The 27,499-nt window shown below is 39.7% G+C and overlaps 1 protein-coding gene across 1 annotated transcript in view; it reads right to left on the bottom strand.

Annotated features, from left to right (window-relative positions):
* Positions 1 to 27,499, bottom strand: part of LOC142101687 (extracellular matrix protein 2-like) — a 71,292-nt gene that overhangs the window by 29,610 nt on the left and 14,183 nt on the right. Inside the window, exons 2-4 of the mRNA XM_075186076.1 lie at positions 21,633 to 21,824; positions 14,772 to 15,173; positions 11,399 to 11,686 (exon numbers count right to left, since the gene is read on the bottom strand). Coding sequence (XP_075042177.1) covers positions 11,399 to 11,686; positions 14,772 to 15,173; positions 21,633 to 21,824 — 882 coding nt within the window. The remainder of the gene's footprint in view (positions 1 to 11,398; positions 11,687 to 14,771; positions 15,174 to 21,632; positions 21,825 to 27,499) is intronic.

The raw sequence follows: 27,499 nt of genomic DNA, 5'->3' as shown, positions 1-27,499 counted from the left end.
GCATGGTACAGTTAACAAAAAGCACAGTAACTCCGTAGCTCAATGTACAGCTAGATGAGAGGTGAGAGCCCCAAGCGGGGTAAAGAGAGGGGTAGAAGGGCAGGAGGACCTTGTGGAAGAGACAAGGAGCTGAAGAGCAGAGTTAAGGTGGTGGAGAACAGAAGGAGAGGAGGCGCTGCTCGAAGGTGTGTACAATCTAAGGGGAGGGTAGGACGGACAGAGACGCAATGGTAGGAAGAGGGAATGGGGAGAACAGAGGCAGAGACAGAGATGGGGGAAGAGGAGAATGAAAAGGAGGGAGGTAAGAGGGGGACAGGAGGGAGGGCAGGAGTGGGAGGGGGGTAGGGGGAGACTGGGAGGAGGTCAATTAGGTGGGGGACTGGAGGGCTTTAAGGAAGAGGTGGGTTTTTACATCATATGTCATGTGAATGTGGTTGCTATGGTAAACGCTGGACACTTAGTAAATTTCATTATTAGCATATTGAAGAAAAATACTAAGGGAAATACAATAAAACAACGTCTCTTCTAACAGGTAACCAGAGTGAATTATGTTAAAAAAAAAACACTCATATTTTTTCATGAGATTGCAGCTTTAAAGACTTATTGCACCATATGACGAAGAGTATAATTTCCTTTGACCCTGAGGAAGATACCGAGTACATCCTTTTGGATGCTCATGAAAGGAAACCTTGAAGACTCTGTCCCTAGTTTATAAATTCTGTGAGCTTGAGACAGTGGAAATCACATGATGATTATTAGAACAAATAATACCTTCTTGGCTGATCTAATAAAAAAAAAATCTTTAAAACCATCAGAACAATTCACAGACCTTCTGCTTTCAACTTTATACCACTTCCAATCCAGCGAAGAATAAAAAAAATCTTTTGCATATAAAACTTTCATAAAACAGGACAAGGAAGTATCACATCAAAAAGGACATATATTTACACTTATTGGCCTTAATTTACATGTCTGCGACACTGTAAAAATTTAGACACAAATAAAAAATAAACTGCAACATGAAATTAGCTTTGATTCATTGTCAAACTGACTCTTATACACAGTTAACTCGCTCCTTAAATATTCTGGGCTGCAGATGTCACCCATATGGGAATTCTAAGTGACCTTGATGAAATGGAAAAAAAAAAAAGTCGACACACATGAGCAACAAATGGTTTCAATCATTTTTTCTTTTTTTGTTGATTCATATTGCAGGAAAATGCATATAATAATGTTATGTTTCCAAGTGTGCCAAGCCAATAAAGATTTATTAAACAATACCATCACTTCTCGTGATATCTAGATATCTATATAAAATATATGTCTATCCAATTCTCAAGCTCTCCTTACTGATGCTGCCTGCTTCTCATAAAAGACACACAGGGGTATATTTACTAAACTGCGGGTTTGTAAAAAGTGGGGATGTTGCCTATAGCAACCAATCAGATTCTAGCTGCCAAAAACATACTATTAGGTTAATTGGCTGCTATCAAAATTGACCCCAGTCTCTCTCTGTCTGTCTCTGTGTATGTTAGTGAATTTAGACCGTAAGCTCCAATGGGGCAGGGACTGATGTGAGTGAGTTCTCTGTACAGCGCTGCGGAATTAGTAGTGCTATGATGATGATGATGATGATGTGCAAGCTATAAAAAAAATTGGAAATAATGTGCTATAGGTTCTCCAGGCACTGAATTACCTAACACCAACCTTGGTAGCTAGATTAGAAAGCAGTCCCATGTAAATCAAAAAATGATGATAGTGATAGTGATCTTGCTCTCCAAGGACACCACCATCACTGTAACCCCATTGTCAATGATGACCTTGGACCATGTAATTTTTTCTTTGCTACCCGGCCCCACAGTTGCTATAAACAGCATCCAAACTGAAGACTCTATTTGTGATGTGGAGCACATGACACTTCCGCTCTAGAAAAGTCCTGTTACTGCGCATATTTAGGAGCATCAGCAAGCTTGGGCCTGATTCAATAAGGAACTTTTTATATTAAGAAGTTTCTTATTTAAGTCTCCTGGACAAAACCATGTTACAATGCAAGGGGTGCAAATTAGTATTCTGTTTTGCACATAAGTTAAATACTGACTGTTTTTTCATGTAACACACAAATATCAACTTTAAATGTCAGTGTACAAATAAGCTATCAAGTATTTGTGTACTACATGAAAAAACAGTCAGTATTTAACTTATGTGCAAAACAGAATACTAATTTGCACCCCTTGCATTGTAACGTGGTTTTGTCCAGGAGACTTAAATAAGAAACTTCTTAATTTAAGTTCCTTAATGAATCAGGCCCCTAGAGAAAAGCAGAGGAGGATTAAATCACTGTGCCAGCCTGCACTCACTATTAGATCCAGGCAAACTCTACAGTAGAGCTACACTATCTATTTTATAAGCATACTCATATCATTAAAGTATGGGGTAAATTAATGGTTGGAATTCCAAAAGGATGTTTTCCTCTAATGTTTGCCTGTTTCCCTGTATATTACAAATAAAGAAAGCACTTTCTATTACAAAAATAAAACCCACAAAAATCACTTGAGTAGAGTATAATTTTTTTAAAAAAATCTATTCCCTGTTTATCCAGCTCATAGCAAATAAGCAAAAAAAGCGGCGCTGAATCCAAAATTTATTGATACAGTTTAAATACACAGTTAAATTTTAGTTGCAGTATAGATGACTGCCACATATATAATCGCTAAGGCACCAGTAAAAACAATTGAATCAAATAAAGTTAAATGCTATAACTTCTAACCCCCAGAGGTAACATAAACTGGTAGATAACATCAAATATAAATGCACAAACCAATATAGTCCACCTAAAGTGGAGAGGAAAGGTACACGCACTACCCTTGCTTATGTAGCAAGAAGATTCTCAATTGATTGATGTTGTGTTCTCAATGAGTAAATGGCATGCAGACACCGCTGCAGCAGATGAAACAATTAAAGTCCTGAATAGTAGACAGTAAAGAAATGCTAATAAACTCGTAGATAATAAATTCTCGTGGCTTCCACTGATATTGGTCAGCCAAACAAATTAGTATTGGCATGCATAGATGCTCCACCAAATGGTATGTGGATGCAAGACACTAAAGTCACATAGCGGACATAACAACGGCCGTTGTAATAAATAGATATAGTTGAAATCTATATTGAGCAGAAAACAGACGGTTTAGCAAGTAAACAATGCACTCTCCTGATTCCACAGATAATCGTCAGCCAAGCAGGTTAATACGTAGCAAGCATAAAAGCTGCAGCAGCCGTAGTCTATGAGAGTCTGTGACTCGATAATCCTCACTTTGGCAGTCAGTTGAAAAGTGCAGAGGCAATAGGAACCGCTGAATCCACTTACTTGCAATCTTATTGAGTACCCCGGGGTATAGGAAATAGGTGTCCACAGAAAATATGTTAGTTAAAATCAATATAGAGCGTCCTGACGCGTTTCTCCGTGTGAACCCTCGAGATGGAGAATACAACTGTCAATTCTCAGACTGTAAACTTGTTTGATATAAATGAGGCACAACCCTCTAAAAAATTTAAGAACTGCTCTAATTTTCATCCCTTACAATTTAAGGGTCCGTTTGTTGAGAGCTTTTATAAAACCAGTCTTAATGAATTTAGAGAGTTATGGGAGAAAGTGGCAACTGAACCTTTAAGGGACAACTTGACTCCACTGGAGAGAAAGGCTATTAAGAACCTCTTGGTAGATCAAGATATTATAATAAAGCCAGCGGATAAGGGGGGTGGACTAGTCATCCAAGACAAGGACAGTTATGTCCTTGAAGCAAGGAGACAACTTGATGACAATAGGTTTTATATCAAACTTGATTCAAACCCCACCCCCATTTTCCAAAATGAGTTGCGTGATCTTCTGGATTCAGCTCTTGCTGACAATATGATCTCCAAAGATATTTTCTGGTTTCTGTTTACTTCACATCCGGTGGTCCCTACCTATTATCATTTGCCTAAAATACACAAGTCCTTTCACGCACCTCCTGGCAGACCTATTATTTCTGGTGTTGGTTCTTTGACTAGCAATCTATCTTTTTTTGTTGATGCACATCTTTAACCGTTTGTTTTCTCATTGAGGTCGCACATCAAGGATACATTGTCATTTCTGAAACTTGTGGAAGGTATTCAATGGAAGGCCTCGTATCAATTTTTGACGTGTGATGTGGAGGCTTTGTATTCTAATATCCCGCATGATAAAGGGATTGAGGCAGTGTCTAGTTTTTTGACCTCCTCTGACATGAATGGTCCTTTGTGCGATTTCATTCTATCATCTATTCGGTTTATTCTTCAACACAATTATTTTTTGTTTTAAACACGTTTTTATTTACAGACACTCGGCACGGCCATGGGGACCAGGTTCGCCCCGAGTTTTGCTAACCTCTATATGGGGCTCTTTGAGGAACAGTACATTTGGGGTTCTGAATTCGGGGCGAGCCTGGTCCTCTATGGCAGATATATTGATGATTTATTTTTTGTTTGGGATGGGGATGAATTGTCTATTTCTTTATTTTTGGCACATCTCAATTCCAATGATTTTGGTTTACGGTTTACGAGCAATTACAGTAATCTAGTTATCAATTTCTTTGACATCACATTGAAAGTGGTTAATGATTCTATTTGTACTGAAACATTTTCCAAGCCGATAGATGCTCACAGCTATCTTCATTATAAAAGTGATCATTTTAGGCCTTGGAAAGACAATATCCCTAAGGGCCAATTTCTGAGGATGAAAAGGAATTGTTCAACTAATAGCGATTTTAAGAAGCATGTCGCTATTGTATATCAATCTTTTATCGAACAGGGTTATCCAACTAAAGTGTTGCAACGAGCTCTTAAAAATGTAGAGGAAATTGATAGAACTGCCTTGGTCAATTCGCCACCTATGATGGAGCTAAGAGATAAAAATAAAAATGATTCAAGACCCCTAATGTTTACGACACAATACAATAGTTATGCCCGTCAGATTAGGCATATTATTAACAAGAATTCTATGGTTTTAGCAGCTGACGATTTATTAAGTTCATCTATCCCAAAGGGCAACAATGTTGTCTTTAGTAGATCTCGTAATCTCAAGGAATATTTATCACCAAGCTTCTTTGATCCAAAGAAACTGGGGAAGCCATGTAATAACTCCGTTATGGGTAACTGACTGACTACCAGACCCAATGGCTTTTACCGTTGTGGTAGGAAAAAATGTCTTACCTGTACATTTGCGGACCACAAATGTGACTCTTTTGTTTCGCATACTTCTGGAGAGAAATTCTCTATTGATAAAATATTGAACTGTCAATCAACATTTGTTGTATATTTGATCAACTGTTCCTGTGGGTTACAGTATGTGGGTCGGACGAATCGGTCTGTGGGTGTACGATTCACTGAACACCGTAGAAATATCCTTAAGAACGTGAGAACCCATAGTCTATCATCACATGTTAATATCTGCAAGGGTGGCTCCCTAGAGGGTCTCCAAATTCGGGCAATTGAACAAATAATTATTACTCCTAGAGGAGGTGATAGATTTAATCTTCTATGCCGTAGAGAAGCGTATTGGATTTTCAGACTCAATACTATGGTCCCAAATGGTCTAAATGACAGCATAGAACTAAACAATATATAAACCTATTTACCTTTTGTTGTTTTCTTCTGATAATATGGCCTATTTTTCTAACACTTTATTTGAATGTTGTAATTTTGTGATCAATCTATATATACATCTAGCCAATTGCTAGCTCATAATGAGCAGTTTTTTAGTACATATATATACTTCTAGTCAATTGTTAGCTCATTATGTCTAGTTTTTTATTACTTATGGTTTTTTGACCATATGTTCTATTCCATTTCTGTAGATTGGTATCGGTCATGCATTTTATGGTGGACATATATGTTTTTGTTATATTTATTAATTTTATTTGCTGGAATTTCCATCAGTTCTCCTGTTCCAAGTAAATCAAACCAAGTATATCTTTGAAGCTAAGCAGCGATCAGTATGGTCGCCATCTCGATGGGAGACCTTTGTTCATATCGGGTCTAGTACCCGAATGTACGATATTCTATTTATTTTTTTATCATAATTTATATGACATGCTAGACATAATTTATGTATTCATTGGTTCCTGTTGGGGAATCATGTAGCTCAGGACTCACGTTTATCTATTCCAGTTAATCTAATCGGTTAAATTGGAATATGTCTATAAGTGTATATAGCGGCTATACAACCTAAGATGACTGCCATTCATTGATTTGTTTTAATGATTTTAATTTGGAGTGATGTGTCTTTGTTTTTAGACACATAGTGTTCACTTAGAATGGTTTTATATAGCTTGATTCATACACCTTTTTGAACAAGGAACGATTTGGAATCAAACTGTGATTGGTCGGATAACGTCATGTGACTGAAGAACCGGCTTTAAATAGCATGGGGATTATACAACGTATACTATTCCTCTGATGAAACCGTGGTTCACACGGAGAAACGCGTCAGGACGCTCTATATTGATTTAAACTAACATATTTTCTGTGGACACCTATTTCCTATACCCCGGGGTACTCAATAAGATTGCAAGTAAGTGGATTCAGCGGTTCCTATTGCCTCTGCACTTTTTTCAACTGACTGCCAAAGTGAGGATTATCGAGTCACAGACTCTCATAGACTACGGCTGCTGCAGCTTTTATGCTTGCTACGTATTAACCTGCTTGGCTGACGATTATCTGTGGAATCAGGAGAGTGCATTGTTTACTTGCTAAACCGTCTGTTTTCTGCTCAATATAGATTTCAACTATATCTATTTATTACAACGGCCGTTGTTATGTCCGCTATGTGACTTTAGTGTCTTGCATCCACATACCATTTGGTGGAGCATCTATGCATGCCAATACTAATTTGTTTGGCTGACCAACATCAGTGGAAGCCACGAGAATTTATTATCTACGAGTTTATTAGCATTTCTTTACTGTCTACAATTCAGGACTTTAATTGTTTCATCTGCTGCAGCGGTGTCTGCATGCCATTTACTCATTGAGAACACAACATCAATCAATTGAGAATCTTCTTGCTACATAAGCAAGGGTAGTGCGTGTACCTTTCCTCTCCACTTTAGGTGGACTATATTGGTTTGTGCATTTATATTTGATGTTATCTACCAGTTTATGTTACCTCTGGGGGTTAGAAGTTATAGCATTTAACTTTATTTGATTCAATTGTTTTTATTGGTGCCTTAGCGATTATATATGTGGCAGTCATCTATACTGCAACTAAAATTTAACTGTGTATTTAAACTGTATCAATAAATTTTGGATTCAGCGCCCCTTTTTTTGCTTGTTTACTTCCGTTATATTGTCAGATTCAGATATCTGCTATAGGGAGCAGCGGTCCATTAATCCATGCTATATTATATGATTCTTAGTGCCTGAGTTATTATTGTAATTCATAGCAAATAAGCAACATCATATCTAAGGACTGTTTATCTGAGCCCCGTGTGCAGAGCCGTAACTTAAAATTGTAATGTCTGGAGTGAGAAAGAAAAATGCCGCTGTCCCAGCCTTCAATTTTAACCAAATGAACCTAAAAGTTTCATAAACTGCACTCACTCATTGATTGACAATACCTTAATGTGACAATTACACTATACATGCCACCTTTTTGATGTTCCCCTCCAGGAGGGTATGGGCGGAGAGGGCGGGGCTTGGAGAATTGCATCATTTTGGCCACGCCACCTAACAAAATGAGGCTTCCGCATCAATTTACAGTGGGGGCGGGGCTAAAATCAAGCCATTCCCTAAAAATCGTGCCATGGCGGCTCTAATCCTGTCCACTTCACTAGGAAGTGAGCAGATGCGGGAGGTTGCCCTATACTCCCGGGAGTCCGGGAGACCAACCTGGAACCCGGGATGAGTCTACTGGATATTCCAGGAGAGCTGGCATGTATGAATTACACTGCTTGTTTAATCTTGTCATATTGAGAAACATATGGAAGTGAGGGGAGAAAGTTGATGTGCTTCATTGAGTATTAGATGTGTCTATCTATTCATTATTGATGTGCACATTTGCAATAGACCACATGCTTTGCAAAATCTCTCCTATTTTATTGTTTGTTTTTATGGAGCCAGATATTTATAAGCCAACTCTGCAGAAAGGCTACTACCACCAATGCTAGCTCCCTTTCAGTACTTCAGATACTTAAATGCAGTGTCATGTGATGCATGTTTAGTTTATTGCTCAACGGATTACGTTTAATTTATCTGGTTTGGGAAGTCTCTGCTTCCAGTTAAAAGTCATTTTTTAAGCACATGGTCAGATTACTAAATGAGCACAGATGTGAGGCAGATACACAGTGAGACTTCATAAACTCTCCTCTCACTACGCTTTACCTTGTGACTTTACAGAAACATAAATATTACCAACACAGCCTTAGAAAGAGCAGATTGACACGAGAAATGTAGACAGCGCGGCTCCATTATTGCACACATATAAATGTAACAGCTCAGCATTGATTTCATGTCTAACCAAGCTGTGTGGAAACGGCTCCACCCCAGCGCTGGTGCCAATACCACAAGTGATGTTTCCCCTCTGTGCCAAGCATGCCAGCTGCTTCCAGTGCCTCTTTTCAAAAGTCCATCTGTCACCATGAATCAATATTTTTAAACTGAATTGTTCAAAAAAAAAAGAGCAAACTATAGTTCATGCTAGCCATCCTTAAAGAAATGCTAACTTTTTTTTTGGTGTGTTTGACTAGGCAGGGCCATCTTAACAACATTATGGGCCCCTGAGCAAAGCAGTGCACCGGGGCCCCTACATATATTGATATATATATATATATATATAGATAGATAGATATAGATGTATAGAGATACAGATATAGATATAGATATATAGAGATAGAGATAGATAGATGTACTTGCTCAATGCCCCTTAAAGGTTTTTTTTGCAGATTTTTTCTTTTGCAGGATTATTTATTCTAATTAAGAGCCCTGCCTATGGGGCCCCCGGGCACCTGCCCATCGTGCCCAATGGAAAAGATGGCCCTGTGACTAGGTTCAAATCAGCTTGTATTTCTCTGTTACACAAGGATGAGCCAGAAATAAAGTGGGTGGGGCCACAATCACTGCTTTAGAATGTTAACAGAATATGAAAATCACAGTATTCTAACACAACCAACTCCTGGGTGTTCTTATGTAGACGAGTGTGAAGTGGGAGGGGCCAGGCAATGGTGTAATCAATAGGAATATCTAAATGTTACTGACTGCAGAGAACAGTGATGACAGGATCCTATAAAACTAATGCTGGAAGAGGCAGCTGTCTCAGGCAGCAAGTTTGGGGGTAACACAATGAAAGGGGGAATTTAGAAAATGCTATTTTGCTTGATACAAAAGTCTAAATTAGTAGTATATATCTCGTTGGTAAATCTAATGCTTATGAAATATTATATATTTTGCTTTTAAAGTGCATAAATCTCGATTGTATAAAAGATGAGAAAAAGTGGCAGTTTAGTTTCCCCCTGAGGTGGCTGAATGGGTAAGAACCAGCCCGATATGAAAAAAGGTTCAGATCATTTTTTTTTCTCTTCGCAATTTGATGATATCTACTACATCGTGCCGTCAGCACAAGACGGATGGAAACTCTAACTACATCTCACTGGTTAAGAAAAAGTGAATACACACCATGGCTTCCCAGCAGGGGCAGGCTGGGCTGGGGGGCAGGGGGGCATCTGCCCCCTGGGCCGGGTCCCATAGTGGGCTACCTTGGGCTGGTTCACTGGGCCACCTGCATTTTTTCCATTTTGAAATAAGCTGCTGAGTTGAGTCTTGCCCCCCGGGCTGAAATTTGCCAGCACTCCCCTGCTTCCCAGTGACCTAGAGTCTACTAGTAATGCTAAAAAAGGCATTCTTAATGGGTTTGAAGAAGTGTCTGGCTTCTCATATATGCACAGACAAAGGTGCGTAGTTGAGAGCAGGGTGCCTGTCCTCATAGAAGTAAGCCTGGATCACTTGCAACTCCCACCCAAAAAACAAATGAGCACCTAGTATCTTAATGCAGCATCTAATATTACCCCCAGAGGCAAACGCATGATTTGCAGAGGGGGATTTCCACACCACTCCGCCAGTGGGCGTGACCAGCATGCTTCGGGGTGTGGCCATAATTTTAGATGGTGCTTGGCTGCTCTCCAACTCTCCCTATCCCCATAATATACATGGACAATGCTGCGTGCACTACTGTTAGGTGCATGCAGCTCTCTTTTTTGAAGCAGAGCCGTGTGAAGCAGGGGCAGGGTCCAGCCACCTCAATTATACAGTGCCCCAGGCTTGGAGGGTGGTTTCCAGGCACTAGGAAACGCTTCTCATTAAGGTTATAGGACCATATCTGATCAACGCCAGCTCTCAAATCCTTGTGCACTCTCCACTTCTTTATCTAACACAAAATTACACCTCGTTTTTGCAATGCTCTAGGTGCACCGATGTGCCTACGCCATAATATGTTAAGAATGTCCTCACTCTCCCTAATTCCCACTGGCTTGTAAAATCATTTGCTCCTCAACAAATGCCACCATCCTACTCCACAAACCCAAGCATAAATCTAGGCAAACCTGCACAAATTGTGACGGCACTGAAGAGGATTTTACGCTGCGCCTGAGCCATGTTACACTTTGTAAATGAGGCCCAGTATTGTGTTTTCAAGTCGTATCTGACCTGAGCTACAAGATGCCAACTGGATTGGAAAGTAATCAGGTTGCATCAGCAGTAGTTTTGGGAACAGGAGAAAAGGGCAAATCATTGGTTAGTTAGAGCTCACATTTCATCATGTGAATTCCTATTGGTTACCTAGAATGCCCCACTTCTTTCAATTATCCCAGATACAGAGATTTTAACATTGGCTTTAAAGTCAGAATGTGGTAAACCCATATAATAACATTGTATGTTTGGAGAAAGATTTCTTACTTAAAAATGGCAAAATTCACATTTATTTTCAGTGCACTGTGCTTTGTCCTTCGACCACATGCAAAAGGACATCATGGTTAGGTGGCCGTAGAGATCTGGGGGTATATATACTAAACTGCAGGTTTGAAAAAGTGGAGTTGTTGCCTATAGCAACCAATCAGATTCTAGTTCTCGTTTATTTAGTACCTTCTACAAAATGAACGCTAGAATCTGATTGGTTGCTAAAGGCAACATCGCCGCTTTTTCAAACCCTCAGTTTATTAAATGTACCCCCTGGTGTCCTCTTGACCACCTGCACATCACATGTGTTCCCCCATATCTTTTTAGACATAAACAAGTGTAGTCCATACAACGTTTCTTTAAACATGGTCACATGACATAAATTCTACTCTAGTATTATGAATGTTCCCCATCTAAAGATGAACAATGGCCTTTCTCCTACCAGCTAAGTAGAGAGTCTTCAGTCCCGGGTCAGTCATGAGTGGAAGGTACGTCATCTTTGTGTTGGCACAAGCGATGGTGTATTCAGACAGGAGACAGCCACTTGGGAGAGATGGGATCTGAGGTGGTGTTGGCTGAATAAACGATAAAAAACTTGGGATGGTTGGTGCAGGAAGCAAGGTCTCTGTATCCTCAGGTTCCTTATTTTTTTCTACTGGAAGAATTGTTGGTGGCTTTGTGCTTGGATATGGCGTTGACACTTTTTTCACTGGTTTGTGTTTTGCTTTCTCTACAAAGAGACAATGACATCATTAATACATTATTACATTTCATTTATACATATTCTGCAACACTGTTAGGTGTGACTATAGGAACATAAAGGCTAAGCTAAGGTATGGGGTTTGAGAACTTTGACATACAAGTATCTCTGTTCTTAGAAATGATAATGATGTCTTTATGCAGCAGCTATATTTGCAGCCATCGTAGAATTGAGCTCTAAATTTACTTCAATGAAACTTCAATGGCCCATCCGCAATTCACACACCTAATACACAAAGCAGAGGCGGGACTAGTGAGATATGGACCCCGATGCAGGGAAGCAAGGAACTAGGGACCACAGCTCACTAGTTTCCTGTGCAGCGGGCCCCATTATTTCCATGGGCTGCACCGCACCTGCTACACCAATGGTAGTTCCACCACGGACACAGAGCATCTCCATAGCTGTTCTTCTCTCCCCACTCATTACACCTCCAACTGCTGCTGGTAATTCAATAAGGCCTCATTTATTATACCTCCCCATAAGCAGCATGCATAGAATCTGTATCTTTAAATTGTTTCAATCGCTGTTGTATAGAGATCACTCTTGATCGATTATTGTAAATGAAACCATTACTAGCAGTAGAAGTTATAGCACTATTATATTTATAAAATACATATGTTGTACTTTGTAACCTGCAAATGTCAGTGTTTCCACTACTGTATATGGAAAGATTTAGACATTGTCCATAGTGATGACTGCAGAATAAATCGGTGTACTATGTTCTGTTTCTAATACTGCTTACTTTTGCATTCATAAACCTGTGTCAACTAAATCAAATGAATTCTACTGTCAAAGCTGATTGCTTTAAGGTTTGTTGTTGCTTGGGTACATTGTAAATATCTGGAGGAATCTTTGCTAATTTGCGGGTTTGAAAAAGTGGAGATGTTGCCTATAGCAAACAATCAGATTCTAGCTGTCATTTTGAAGAATGTACTAAATAAATGATAACTAGAATCTGATTGGTTGCTATAAGCGAACATTCCACTTTTTCAAACCCACAGTTTAGTAAATATAACCTCTAGTGCGAGTGTCTTCCAGTTTAAATGATAAGTGCAGACTAGTAATTACTATTATAAAATTACTCTTAACATGCTCTATTAAGAGTCAAAGACTTAAAGGATAATTCCTCCTTTTTTTTAACAAACTAATCCACAATCCCATGTTTGTCTATGACCTTAACTGTGGAGTTCCCGTAACCTGAGTCAAACTTCCTTGGCGCTATAGGGCTCCCTGAGAACACTGAGTCCCCAGAAAGAGGGCCTGATTTGGAATTGGCCACAAAAAGAGCCCAATGTCTGTTCTACCTTCTGCATCCATCATCGTGTCGCTTAATCCACAACTGTTTAAATTCTCAGCGCAAAACAATGTTTCGTTTGAGACCATTGTGTTGGCGTTATAATAGGGAGTGCCCCTAGAACTCAAATAAGGTTATGTCTCGTGACATTTAGGCATGTGAAATTGGGACAAAAGAAACCCTGCCCTCAGTCCATCTAGCAATGCTAATTTTTGGTCAAGACTTTGCCTACTTTAGTGTAAGCGTCACCCCTTTCGACGCCCGCAAATCAGGGTTGTCCTGCCAAAATCAGGACAGTTAAGAGCTAAGGTAAAGCAAGTGAGTGGAGGTTAGTTTGTAATTTTTTTTATATCCAAGAACTTAGATCATTCTTTGAAAAAGTGGACATGTTGCCTATAGCAACCAATCAGATTCTAGTTATCATTTACTTAGTATAGTCTACAAAATGACAGCTAGAATCTGATTGGTTGCTATAGGCAACGTCTCCACTTTTTCAAATCCGAAGTTTAGTAAATATACCCCATAGCGTTTAACTGGAAAACATATCACCTTGCCACTCTGGAAGATATTAATATGCCTAGTGCACTATACAGTTGGGAAATCACTGCTTTCCATCTCCCTGTTCCACCTCTGTGTAGTATTTCCCCTTGGAAGGAAGGTCATTTCTCTCAGTGAAAATAATATAATCCATGAAATATACTGTACAATATTTAGGGCATTGCCTGACAGTTACCTTGTTGCAAATGAATGTCATAATATATTGGTCAATGCTATCATATATATATATATTTTTGATTAGCTCTAAAATGCATTTTGTAATATTCGTAAAATTTTCAGCTTCTGTACTAAAAATGAATACAAGTTCGTTTATAAAAATATAATACTGAGGAGGTAGAAAACAATGAAATTTGGGCATTATTTTAGAACTAAATGGATTTCAATATAAAGTTTAATTACACACCACATGCTTAAAAAATCTATTTTGACTATAGCAGCCCTTTAAAAAAACAACAAAGACTCATTGGGCCGAATTCATCAAGGTACGCATAGTGAGCGCAATGTGCGTTGGTTTTCAGAAAACAAAATTTGGAACTGCGCGGGCCTGGATTCAACAAGGAACAAGGTGCGTTGATGAACTCAGGTGTAGGTCCGCTCAGCCATACCACACAAGACACGGCAGGATACGTCCAATACCTATGTGGAATATAATTTCCCAAAAGAAAGCACAGAAAAAAATGAAAAAATATTCAGTTAATGTCACCTGTTAATAATAAAGACATTAATGATAAAAAAAAAGTTACATTAACAGTTATTATTATTTTTTCCCCATTTATGTTCTTATGAACATAAAATACATTTTGACAGTTGCTCCTGATTGCAAACACATATTATAGCATGAATATGCATCACAAGTAATCGGGACTTAGACTAGCCCTGTAGCTGGAGCAAGAGATATGGCAGAAAATCAAGTATCAGAGAGTTGCCCAGAGCTTGAATCAGATGCTGCTGCATGCTCTAGCTATTGGCACGGCCTTACTGTACATTGACTACTGCCAAATGCCCCTTTCTCACCCCGTTCCCTCCCTTAAATCATAGGCTGTCCTAAGTGTCATTTGTGTTTGAAGATTAATGGTTTCTCTGGCATATGAGCCGATTCTGGGCATGCGTAGAGTAACTCTGCATATGATACGCACAAAATCGGCAAATGCACTGCTTGATGTATCAGGCCCATTATCTAGATACTTTGTATTTGCTTCCTACCTTCTTTTGGTTGTTCAGACTTTGGCACCTTTATATCCTTATTGTCTGACTCTTTTCCATTTCCATTAGCTTCTTTCTTTGGTTTAACCAGAGTCAATCCTTTCTTCTGGAGGTTAGTCTCTTGTTTTCCATTATTCAATTCCTTTTTAGGGACAGGTTTCCACTGGGCAACATCAGCCACTCTGTTTGCCACTGGTGTTTTCTTTAATTTTTGGGTCTTTTTAGCTGCAGCGTTAACATGCGTTGTTGTATTAGATCCCATCGCTGGTCTGGACGTTGTCTTTGTAACATTCCCTTTGACCTTCAAGACCTTTGTTTCCTTTTTCACTTCCTCGTTTTTTTGCTCTATTTCTTTTCCTTGGTTGATTTTTGATACCGACCCAAGTGGTTCCTGCGTTGTTACTGAAGGAAAACAAAACTGTATTGGACGGTATGTAAAACAGGTTAGTTCACAGTCATATGTGCACATATGTGTATGCTTGAAGATGAGTATTATCAGACAGATCTATTTGAGAAGAGGTTCTGGCAGAAAAACACCAATAGATTTAACTTGAACATAAGCCCAATTTTACATTCTTGTCTCCATAGGTAATTTAGGGTGTGTCCCTTATGTCTGCCACTCCGTGGAACTAAATGGGCGATTTAATCATAACAGCAGAAAAGGGGCATTTGATCTGGGCCCACTAGAGAAAAGTTAACTTAAGATTTACTTTACTTCTGGGATAGAGGTGCAAGTTACCCAATATGTTTTTGTGTGCAGATGGGTATAGTTGTAAGAGTATGGAGAATAGTTATGTCTTAAAACAATCCTGGCTCCAACATGCCCCATATGCATAAATGAAATGTAACTTACTAGTAATTAAAAATATAATAGAGAGAAAGAGAGAGGGAGATCATTGTGACTAAAATATTAGCACCCTTGCAGTTTTTCCTAATAACGCACCATTGTTTCCATAATATTCATCATCATCATTTATTTATATAATGCCACTAATTCCACAGTGCTGTACAGTTTAAGGGCCATGGCACTGTAGCCAACCTCCTTGGAAGTGGCCGTAAGAGAAAACTTGATGGAAGATTGCAGTCCAGGATTGTTTGAATGGTGGAGAAATATGTCATGGTCAACTTCCAAACAGACTCAACCTGACCTTCAGACACAAGGAACAACAGATTCAACTCTCACCATCCATCAGCAACTCAATGAAAGGATGTTATATGGTCGGAGGCTCTGGTAAGAAAGTGGGGTTTGCCAAAACGTACCTGAACAAGCCTTCTGGAAGAGAATGTCTTGTGGACAGATTAGATCAAATCAGAGCAAATCATCCATATGTTTATAGAAAGCAAAATGAAGCTTTTAAACAGACAAATATGGAGGAGATTCAGTGAAGTTTTGGGGTTGTTGTACTGCATCTAGCACTGGATGCCTTACATGGAATCATGAAATCTGAAGATTGCAAGGCCATTTTGGAGCAAAATGTTGAACCCAGTCTCAGAAAGCTGGATCTCTATAGAAGGTCATGGGTCTTACAGCAGAACAATGACCTCAAACACACTTCAAAAGGCACCTGGGAATGGTACAATACAAGACACTGGACTGTTCTGGAGTGGCCAGCAATGAGTTCAGTTCTAAATCACATAGAACACATATGGATATATCTGAAAACAGCAATTCTGGGGGACTGGAGCAGTTTGCACAAGTAGTGTTACCCAAACTGCCAGGAGAGGAGCAGGAAGCTCAGACATGTCTATAGGAAGCAGTTGATAGCAGTTGTTGTGACCAAAAGCTGTGTTATTAAATATTAAGTCTAGGGGGTCAATAATTTTGTCAATGCCATTTCCTTTCATTTTCTGATTTAAAAGGATGTATACATTATTTAAATTCAGAAATATTAACAGAGAAGGAACTGTGGAGATCAAATACTGCTGTAATTTCTTAATTTCAAGTTAGGTTTAGAGGAAATTGATGATTATTTCATCATCATCATCATCATCATTTATTTATATAGCGCCACTAATTCCGCAGCGCTGTACAGAGAACTCATTCACATCAGTCCCTGCCCCATTGGAGCTTACAGTCTAAATTTCGTACTATAGACACACACTCACACACAAAATTTGAAGAAAAATGAAGGGTGTCAATATTTTTGGCCACAAGTTTCTATAAAGTAGGAAAGAAATTACAAGCCGAAGAATGTAAAAAAAACCTGAGAGATAAATAGCCTACAAGGATGAACTTCTGACAATCTTGGCTATAGATTGACATTTCCACTAATCTTGGTCAACCAGTACATGTAACCAAATGATAATAGCTTAATTAGCTCAGTTGCATCAATACATTTAGTTTGTAGAATACTGTAGCACTTGCTTATATTTTTTTTGCCCTCCCGAACCTGTCAAACAGATCCTTTCCTCCCTCATCCCCCTTCGAGGGGGACGAGGGAGGGTCATGTGTATCAGCTCCCCTCTGCTCTCTTACCCCCTCACTACTCACTGAGACTTCACCTTCAGTTCTGGCCAGCAGACAGCACAGTTTGGCCCCCACAGCATTCTACAGAGCAGCTAAGTCAGTTGGGTTGAATTATTATTATTATAATATGGTGACTCGGGCTGTGGGTATTAATGTTATGTGGGCACTGGTGTGGAGGATTTATGTTTTGTGCAGGCTGCTGTGTGGATTGGTTAATGTCATGTCAGTGACCGGTCTGTGTGTTGGCTTAATGTTATGTAAGTTCTCTTGCATGGGGGCCAATGTTATGTAAGGACTCGTGTGGTGATGTTAATGTTATGTGGGGACTTGTATGTAGTGATCTTATTGTTATGTGTGCACTAATATGAATAGGTGAAATATATGTGGGGACTGGTGTGTTTGAGGATGTTAATGCTATGTGAGGACTGGTGTGTTTGAGGGGGTGGGAACAGGTGTAGGAATTAATTTGATATGGTAGCTATTAATGCAATGTGGGGTTACTGGGGACTCTTAGTATAAACTAAATGCATGCTGGGCACCTTATGTTAAGTCCACATGCAAAAATAAAAATATAAATATTAATTCCCTTCGCCACAGAAGCGTTTTTCACACATGTGCTGAACGCTTTTGGGCTCATCACATATTTATTTAATGCCTGTTGATCAAACATGAGCAGCAATAAATAAACAGGGCTTAAACAGAAGTTAAATAAATTATTACCCATGGGGTACTATTACCTCTTTCAAATGGTAGGGATACCATTTAAAGAGTGCAAGCGCACGCCGTTTCCAATGAAGGAAATCAGAATGTCCACAGATCCCTTCCCAACGTAACATGGGACTCGTCCTTCGCACTTTAGGGAATCATGTAGAGGACAAGTTCCACTTGTCCTTAGCACTCAACAGGTGGAGAGGGTGCACTTTGGGGGGCATTGACTGGATTCCAGGTGGATGCAGAGCATTTTTTTGGGTGCATGAATGGAGAGGAAGGAGATTGGAGGGTGGTCTTGTGGTAAGCACACTTCCTCTGTAGCTTGCTCATTCACCCTCTAGCAGTGGCGTACACTGGGCCCCTTGCTTGCACTATGAGGGTGATGGTAAGGGGGCCAGTGGGGTAAGAGTTGGCAATCAGTCCCTGTTTGTAATGTCCTACAAATGGGATATAACCATTTTTATTGTTGTATTGTTAGATGGAATGATGTGTAAGGAGGAAAACTATAAGGGAACACAGGAAAGTCAATGTAGTGACAGGGATAAAGGAAAGAAGGCAGAAAAGGAGTCAGTGATGAATAGTGACAAGAAGGGAAGAGTTTACCCCGCGTTGAAGAGACAAAATAGAGGTAACATTATGGGAGAAAGTTCACAGGGCAACCGAGGATAGAATTATTAGAATGGCACTAGTGAAGGGATATCTTGAGGTGATTTGTGAAAAGTAGGATAGAATGGGACAAGTGAAGGTATATCCTGAGGTGGTTAATGAAAAGAAGGATAGATGGGACAAGTGAAGGGATATCCTGAGGTGATTAATGAAAAGAAGGAAAGATGGGACAAGTGAAGGGATATCCTGAGGTGATTCATGAAAAGAAGGATAGAATGGGACAAGTGAAGGGATATCCTGAGGTGATTCATGAATAGAAGGATAGAATGGGACAAGTGAAGGGATATCCTGAGGTGATTAATGAAAAGAAGAATAGAATGGGACAAGTGAAGGGATATCCTGGGGTGATTTGTGAAAAGAAGGATAGAATGGGACAAGTGAAGGGATATCCTGAAGTGATTCTCGAAAAGAAGGATAGAATGGGACAAATGAAGGGATATCCTGAAGTGATTCTCAAAAAGAAGGATAGATGGGACAAATGAAGGGATATCCTGGGGTGATTTGTGAAAATAAGGATAGAATGGGACAAGTGAAGGGATATCCTGAGGTGGTTCATGAAAAAAAGGATACAATGGGACAAGTGAAGGGATATCCTGAAGTGATTCATGAAAAAAAGGATAGAATGGGACAAGTGAAGGGATATCCTGAGGTGATTCATGAATAGAAGGATAGAGTGGGACAAGTGAAGGGATATCCTGAAGTGATTCTCAAAAAGAAGGATAGAATGGGACAAATGAAGGGATATCCTGGGGTGGTTCATGAAAATAAGGATAGAATGGGACAAGTGAAGGGATATCCTGAGGTGATTAATGAAAAGAAGAATAGAATGGGACAAGTGAAGGGATATCCTGGGGTGATTTGTGAAAAGAAGGATAGAATGGGACAAGTGAAGGGATATCCTGAAGTGATTCTCGAAAAGAAGGATAGAATGGGACAAATGAAGGGATATCCTGAAGTGATTCTCAAAAAGAAGGATAGAATGGGACAAATGAAGGGATATCCTGGGGTGATTTGTGAAAATAAGGATAGAATGGGACAAGTGAAGGGATATCCTGAGGTGGTTCATGAAAAAAAGGATACAATGGGACAAGTGAAGGGATATCCTGAAGTGATTCATGAAAAAAAGGATAGAATGGGACAAGTGAAGGGATATCCTGAGGTGATTCATGAATAGAAGGATAGAGTGGGACAAGTGAAGGGATATCCTGAAGTGATTCTCAAAAAGAAGGATAGAATGGGACAAATGAAGGGATATCCTGGGGTGATTTGTGAAAATAAGGATAGAATGGGACAAGTGAAGGGATATTCTGAGGTGGTTCATGAAAATAAGGATAGAATGGGACAAGTGAAGGGATATCCTGAGGTGGTTCATGAAAAGAAGGATAGAATGGGACAAGTGAAGGGATATTCTGAGGCGATTCATGAAAAGAAGGATAGAATGGGACAAGTGAAGAGATATCCTGAGGTGAAATGTGAAAAGAAGAATATATTGTGATAACTGAATCTAACTTAGGTGATTTGTGACAGGGAAAGATTCATTAGGAAAATGGAAAGGTTCAGTCTTAACAAAGCAGCATAGTGAGGGAGAGAGAATTGGAGGAATAGAAGTACAAACTAAGTTTTAATAAAGAGGAATAGAATAAGGATTAGGAAAACGACTGGAGTAGTTTAGAGGAAGGACAGAGGCACAGACAGCGTTCCAGAGACACATCTGCAGAGACAATGCCACATTGACAGCTTCCGAGATACACTACATAATTCACATCGGCCAGGATTGCAGCCATTATTATTCAACATCAAGATCAGATAAGTGCCAAACTTTGCAGGCCCACATATCAATCACTACATACACATTATAGAATCCAGGCCAGGCGAAGAGAGTTGTAGCTTTCTGATGTGTTTTAGAAGTTAGAGATGGTTTTCCCTTCTCAGACAAACATAAAGCAGGATAGAAACCTTGAAACAAAAAACTGAGCATATAGGCATATTATAAAGGCTTACCCGGTAAGCCTTACCACATGCCTACCTTCAAAGAGCTTATTTATAGAAGACATGAATAGATAATTGTGTCTAGAATAGAATGCTAGGACAAAGTGTGGTTGTAGTGTCAGAGCAAAGTGATTTAGTAATCAAAAGTAATAACAATAGATGTGAAGTTCAAACTGTTATACCTTATAACTTATTGTTCAAGTTGCATAATATATTATTGCCAATTCTTGTTAACTTATAAGGAATATTTAATTTTTTAGGCATGTTTATTTTAACAAATTCCTACTATTGCCAATAATGAAGATTTTCCCTTTAAAGTGCTCTTACCTCTCTCTGTGCTGGCGTCTCTGAAATAAGTTTGCTATCACCCCAGCTCAACACATTTTTTGATTAATTGAATATTAGTAAGGCAGTAGACAGTGGATAACATCTGACAAGGGATGGCAAGACAATATAGTTCACCCTCTGCTATTTTATCATTTTGTGTTGGTTCTTTTTTATTCCAACAATCAATCCAGACAGTATCTATAACTGAATGGGCTAAGTAATACATATTTAGAAGAGGTCCCAACCCTATGCAAACCTCATTGCTAAATTCATGCACACTCACTGATCCACTTCAACCCATGCAGAGGCGGAACTACCGGGCTGTGGGCACCGGTGCGGAGTGGAGGCAATCGGGGACCCTGACCCATTGCATCTGCCATGCAGCGGGTCCCATTATCTCCATGGGCTCCGGAGCACCAATGGTAGTTCCGCCACTGAACCCATATTATACCTAACAATCTACATCTTTAGATTTCTGACAATATCCAGAAATATATAAATTCCTTTATCCTTAGAAGCTGTCTGGCCAGATTTCTGCTTAGCAAATTAATATGCCAGCCTCACAGCCTAGCCCTTATGCTGTCGGTCCTAATTGGTACAGATGGACTATTATTGAAAGCAATCTAATAAGATAATAGGTAAAAAAGTTGCAGTCAAGGAGCCCGATTACAGTTGGAGATAAATCTCCATAAATCAGTTACCTGTTTTCATGCAGATGGGACAGCATCCGTTTGGTGGTATTTGTAACTTGCCAGCCGGGCATGAGACGTAGTCACAGTCAAGAGGTTCACACAGCTGCTTTCCCTGCTCACAAACACATATGGTACATTGGCGAGGGGACCAGGCTGCTCCGTCATACATGATCATCCCATTCACCAAGCATTGTCCTTTACCTACAACATAAACATGAAGACATCAGGGTACTTACTGAAAAACAGATTCCGTTAAGACTTTATGACGTTCCAGGGTAGTCTATATTTCATGTATATTACTTTGTCCACAAATATAGAAACATAAGAAGACTGATGGTGCATATGGACCAGTTGGCCTATGTCATCTGCATTTTTGTCTATTAAAGTGGGCCTGTTGTCTACATACAATGGAGGCAATCAGTTTGTGGGATGGATAAATATTAAGCCTATTTGTATACTAGGAACTCATGACATTACTGAAGCATGTCAATATTTTCAGTAGGCTCCACTCATTTGTAGACACAACTCTGCCGTCTTTCCACCAGGTTTTTAGCTGTCAGTTGGGATTATCTTGAAAATGAATGTAACAGGACTTTTCCCAGTATGACCTGTTTCATTCACATTCATCTACAGAACATGTCAGCATCTGAGCGACATTTAGGGGTATATTCACTAAACTGCAGGTTTGAAATAGTGGAGATGTTGCCTCTTGCAACCAATCAGATTCTAGTTATCATTTATTCAATACATTCTACAAAATGACAGCTAGAATCTGATTGGTTGCTATAGGCAACATCTCCACTTTTTCAAACCCAAAGTGTACAGTAGTAAATATGCCCCTTAGCATCCAATAATCTGAATGTGATTTTATTACTTTTGGACCTTGATCTTTGCATTTAGGACTTCAGGAACAGTGCTCAGCTGTGCATGTACCTTTGTTTACATTCCTCTGGTTTGTTATTTTCCCACTTGTTGATTGAATTAACCTGGGCTTAGTGAATTGATGTATGTGAAATGAATCCTTTTGCTGTACATAAAAGAATTTACAATAAATAAGTGGTAAATACCAAACCAGACAAATGTCTCTGATGAACCGTGTCCTTTTGGTATGTCCATTATATAGATGTTTTTTTAAATGCTTTTGATTTCTTTCTTTTTTCTTTTATTTTTAATAAAACGTACGTCTATATTCAACAAGGAGCAAATCTGAAGATACGCCTGTTGATACGGGTCTAGATCAGCTCTACCTTAACAGATAAGACATTGCAGGATACATCTAATACACATGTGAAATCTCAAGTCACAAAAGAACACACAGGAAAAAAAATCAAGTAATGTTACCTGTTAATAATATAGGATGTTCTTAATGTCTACTGTACATTAAATGGATTTTGACAGTTGTTCCTAATTGCAAACACATGTTCTAGCCTGCAAACTGCTGTCACCACTAATAATCAGCACTTACACCTGACCTGCAGCTGGTGCAAGTGATACAACTGAAAATCACATACTTTTGAGATGCCCGAAGCTTGAATTGGGCACTGCTGCTTGCCCTTGAGCTTGGCACGTCCTGACTGTACATTGACTACAGGCTTCCGGCCCTTCCCCACCCTATTCCATCCCTGAAATCGTAAGCTGTTGAAAGTGTCCTTTGCGCTGGAAGAGGAATTGGAAGCTGCTGCGTTCTGTGGCGTATGGTTCAGTTTCTGGGCATTCGCAGATTAATTGTGCGCGTTATACGCAACGTATCGCCGTTTAAGCTTCTAAATGAATCCGGCCCAATGTTATCAGATCAACCATGTAAAAGTGATAAAATATACAAGCTGCCTGCACTGCAATTGCCACTACTTAACTCTGCAGCATCGCTTTGTACCCTTGTTTTTGCTGTTCAAATGTCTTCTCAGAATTAAAAATGGAGCTCTTCCTATTCATTCTCTGAGATGTTGCTGGAATATACTGCTCAGTGGCCACCCAATATAGCCATGACAAACACATCTTGTGAGTACACCAAATTGGAAAATAGTAAACCTTGATTATCTGTAAAAGCCATAGTTGGCAACATTGGCAACTTGTGTACCGGGAGGTCCGGGAGCCAGGTGGGTGTGTGGGGGCGGGGCTCAAAGAATTGCATTCTTAGCCCTGCCCCCAAAGCAGTCATTACCTTTTGGCCAATAAAAATAGGGGGTGGGGCCACAATGACACGTACACAATGTCACTAAGCCCCACCCCTCCATTTAATCTGCAGAGCTGGACGTGAATCGGTAGAATTGCCTGCTCTCCCGGGAGTTCGGGTGACCGACACGAATTTCGGGAGTCTCCCAGACATTCCGGGAGAGTTGGCAAGTATGGTAAAAGCGGTATCACACTCTTAGCACTCCACCCCTGCCTTTTTCACCCCTCTCTTCTTCTCATTCATCCACCATGCATGTAAACTAGCTGCAGTCCAGCTGTGTTGCATATGTAAATCGCATGTGAAAATATATGTGTCATGATTTACATAACTAAACTGGTTTAGAGTGCAGCTATCTACAGTGAAAAAAAAAGGTAAAAAAAAACAGTTTATCATGCAGCCCATGGATCCTATATGTCTGTTTGGGCTGAAGGCTCTATTAAAGTATAATGAAAATCATTATGCTGGGTACTACAGCGTTTTAGAACACTTGATACCTGACACTTAAAATAGGACTTATGTCTGAAATTGTCTGCTAAAATCTCAGAAATAAAGTTGCTGTATTTTGAAAGAAACGGTATGTTGTGAACAATCGACCTTCTACGGAAACATATGTTATCATGGAAACAATCATTGCATTCCACAGTTTATTCCCAAGATTATAGATGTTGCTAAGGAAGGTCAGTTTTGCACAAGCTGTCAGTTTACATTAATTGTGTGTTTCTGAGGTTTTAACGTACTATTTCTGGCATAATGCAGTACATATAATACTTTAGGCTGCCCATAGTTGACCACTGTTACTCACTCACATTGTAACCATTGTAACCAACGCCAACGCACTGGAAGCACCCCATAGTATTAGAGCTGAAACCATGCTAAGCTGTGAATGAGCAGGAGCGATTGTCATATGTATCCAAACTCATTCAGACAGCTGCATTTTTACAAATTGTATGTGGAGTATTGGCTTCAGGTAACACGCCATCGGCCAGACTCTGGCATAAACAGACACTAAGGGAAGCACTGTATTGTGTGGAGAGCTTTGTTGTCATGGAAATTGGTTTGATTTAATAAATCCATGCTGCTCATATTTTCTCATTCATTCTTATTATGGCTCAAATTTAAAGGCTGATTTACTAAGACATGTAATATAAATAACTATTCACATGACTCAGTTGACTTTCTATGTTAATTTAACATCAGGTTAATTATATAGAGAGAGACAGAACAGAGTAGCACGGTAGGTGATCACTGCTATCAGAAAAACATGCTACAAAACATTAAAAAAACCTTGATAATTGGGCAATTGTCACGTCATACCATAAAGTTATTCTGCGTGTTAACTCATTCACCCCACAGCTGTTGGGATGCTCCTTATATCATACTTGCCAACCATTGAGAAGGCAATTCCGGAAGATCCTGGTCAGGGGGCGTGGTTGGAGGGAGGGGGCAGGGCACGTTGAATCGCGTAATTTTAGCTTCGCTACCGCGACAAAATAGTCTTTGATGAGTGAGTTCCGTATGCGGGATACTTGCCCGCTCTCCCAGGAGTCCGGAGACCTACCCAAATTTCGGGAGTCTCCCGGACATTCCGGGAGAGTTGGCAAGTATGCCTTATAACTAGGTGTGGTTTGCCTTCACAGTCGGTACTGCATCATTATAGCAGATAAGTAAGACTATACATTACAACGAACGAGCCAAAATATCAAATTAACAGTACAGCAGTCACCTTATTTCTCCCAATGTCCCTTCTCCTTCCCACAGTGCACCATAACATTTAAAGGTTATTAAAGTAAAGTGTTCACCCCCACATACCTCCTAACTGTCCCGATGTAGGAGAGTGCCGAAGTCAAATAATTGGATGAAAGAAAGTATATTGATAAATATTGTTTTACTGTGTGATTGCGATCAGTACACCACGTGTTATACGCAATCGCACGATAAATAGCCCACGCATACACTTACACATGCACTTGTACATAGTTCATTTTCTAATAGTTCCAACCCACAGTCGTTTATAAACAGATGTTATTGAGTTTATAGTTAAATACCATAATATACTATAACTTTAGTTAGATCTATGGTTCAGGTTACAGGAAACATATCATGTTTGGTGTCATTCTAATCCCCTATTTATCCTTAGTGATCCGGTTCCATCAGCTATAAGATCGCACCTTGTGTATGCTAGTTATGGAATATGGGGAATTAGTGATCAGAATGGTATTGTGTGTATAATGTAAATAGACCAGTTTGAACTAGCTTTCGGCGGGAAGATTAGTATGCATCTGATTGGAGAGCTGACCCCCTCCCTTGGAGGGTGTCATTTGAAGTGACCTATGAACTACACTATACTGGACTGTCCTGGAGCCTGAACCTATGGAAACATGTCAAGTCATCTGTATTGTATTTACTGTAACACCAAATGTGTGTGTATATATATATATATATATATATATATATATATATATATATATATATATATATTGCTCTCTGGAGTCAGCTTTTGACCACAGACTTCAGGATTGAAAGACTGTAAGCTGGATCCTGCTGGGCGCGGCGTATGTATTGGCTGTACTTATTTATTTAATTGTTTTTCTTTTGCTTTTGCTAATAAATCGCTTTGTGAGTTGGAACCACACAAATTGCATACACAATGATTATTGATAAACGATAAAATAACTTTAATGAGAGACAATCCCAATTTGTAGGCTCTATCCCACCATCCCAATCGGGACAGCTGTGTCCCGCGGGTGATATGTCTTATTGATTGCAGCTCTGCATGGCTGAGCAACTGTGAATGGATGCTGCACGCATTAGTGCACACGGCAATGGAGGTGTTTGGAGGAGTGAGGAGGAGAGTATGGGGGCAGCCGAGTACTTCAAAAGTGCTAGGCACGCCTCCATGGAGTAACTACTACCCCATTGTGACATGGCCAGGCTCCCGTCGTGACGCATAATATCCCCGTCCTGATGAAAGAAATGGTTGTGAGGTATAAAAGTTGGGAGGTGTACCCCTACAATCTACCTTCCTACCCCCGGGTCAAACACCCCCTTTTTCAGGCATGGTAAATTGGAATTGCCCACGGACATGGAACTAGAGATCAGTATGTTGACTACAGACAAACAGATAGCCAGAATTCTTTGGCAAATCTCACTTAAAATTGGTGGGTGTATAGACACAATTATGCAGTGCTCTTCATCTGTCATAACCATTGGCTGCAAAGATCGTGACTCTGCACTCTCCATAGAGATCTATGGACACTGCCGGTCCTGAGGGCGTACACACTGCAGAATTGGAACAACATTGTTCCATCGTTGAACAAGATTTTTAGTTCAGTTTAAAAATCAAATGAAACGATACAGTGATAATTGTTCATCATTGGAGCGTACACACTAATGCAATATTGGGCCGAACGGTCATTTATCGTGTGATTAGTCCAAAAATCCTCTGAAAAACCTGTAACGTGTACCCAGCCTAAGCAAGTGACTTCAATGTGGTAGTTTGGGGAAGCTGATAAGTGTTCATAAGCCTGGGTAATGTTTGCAAAGCACACTGCTGTGTTCTTATTTAAATAGGTGAATGACAACAAAGTGCTCTATCTTGGCAAAACTGTACCACTTCAATATTTAATAAATATCGAAAGCCCACCAAATTTAAATTTTATAACGCAGTTTAGAGAACAAAGCGAACAAAACTACTCTCAGAAGC

The sequence above is a fragment of the Mixophyes fleayi genome, chromosome 9 (assembly GCF_038048845.1).
Source record: "Mixophyes fleayi isolate aMixFle1 chromosome 9, aMixFle1.hap1, whole genome shotgun sequence".
In the NCBI taxonomy this organism is placed as follows: Eukaryota; Metazoa; Chordata; class Amphibia; order Anura; family Limnodynastidae; genus Mixophyes; species Mixophyes fleayi.
The sequence above is the reverse complement of the archived record's forward strand: the minus strand, read 5'-3'. Positions and strand labels throughout refer to the sequence as shown.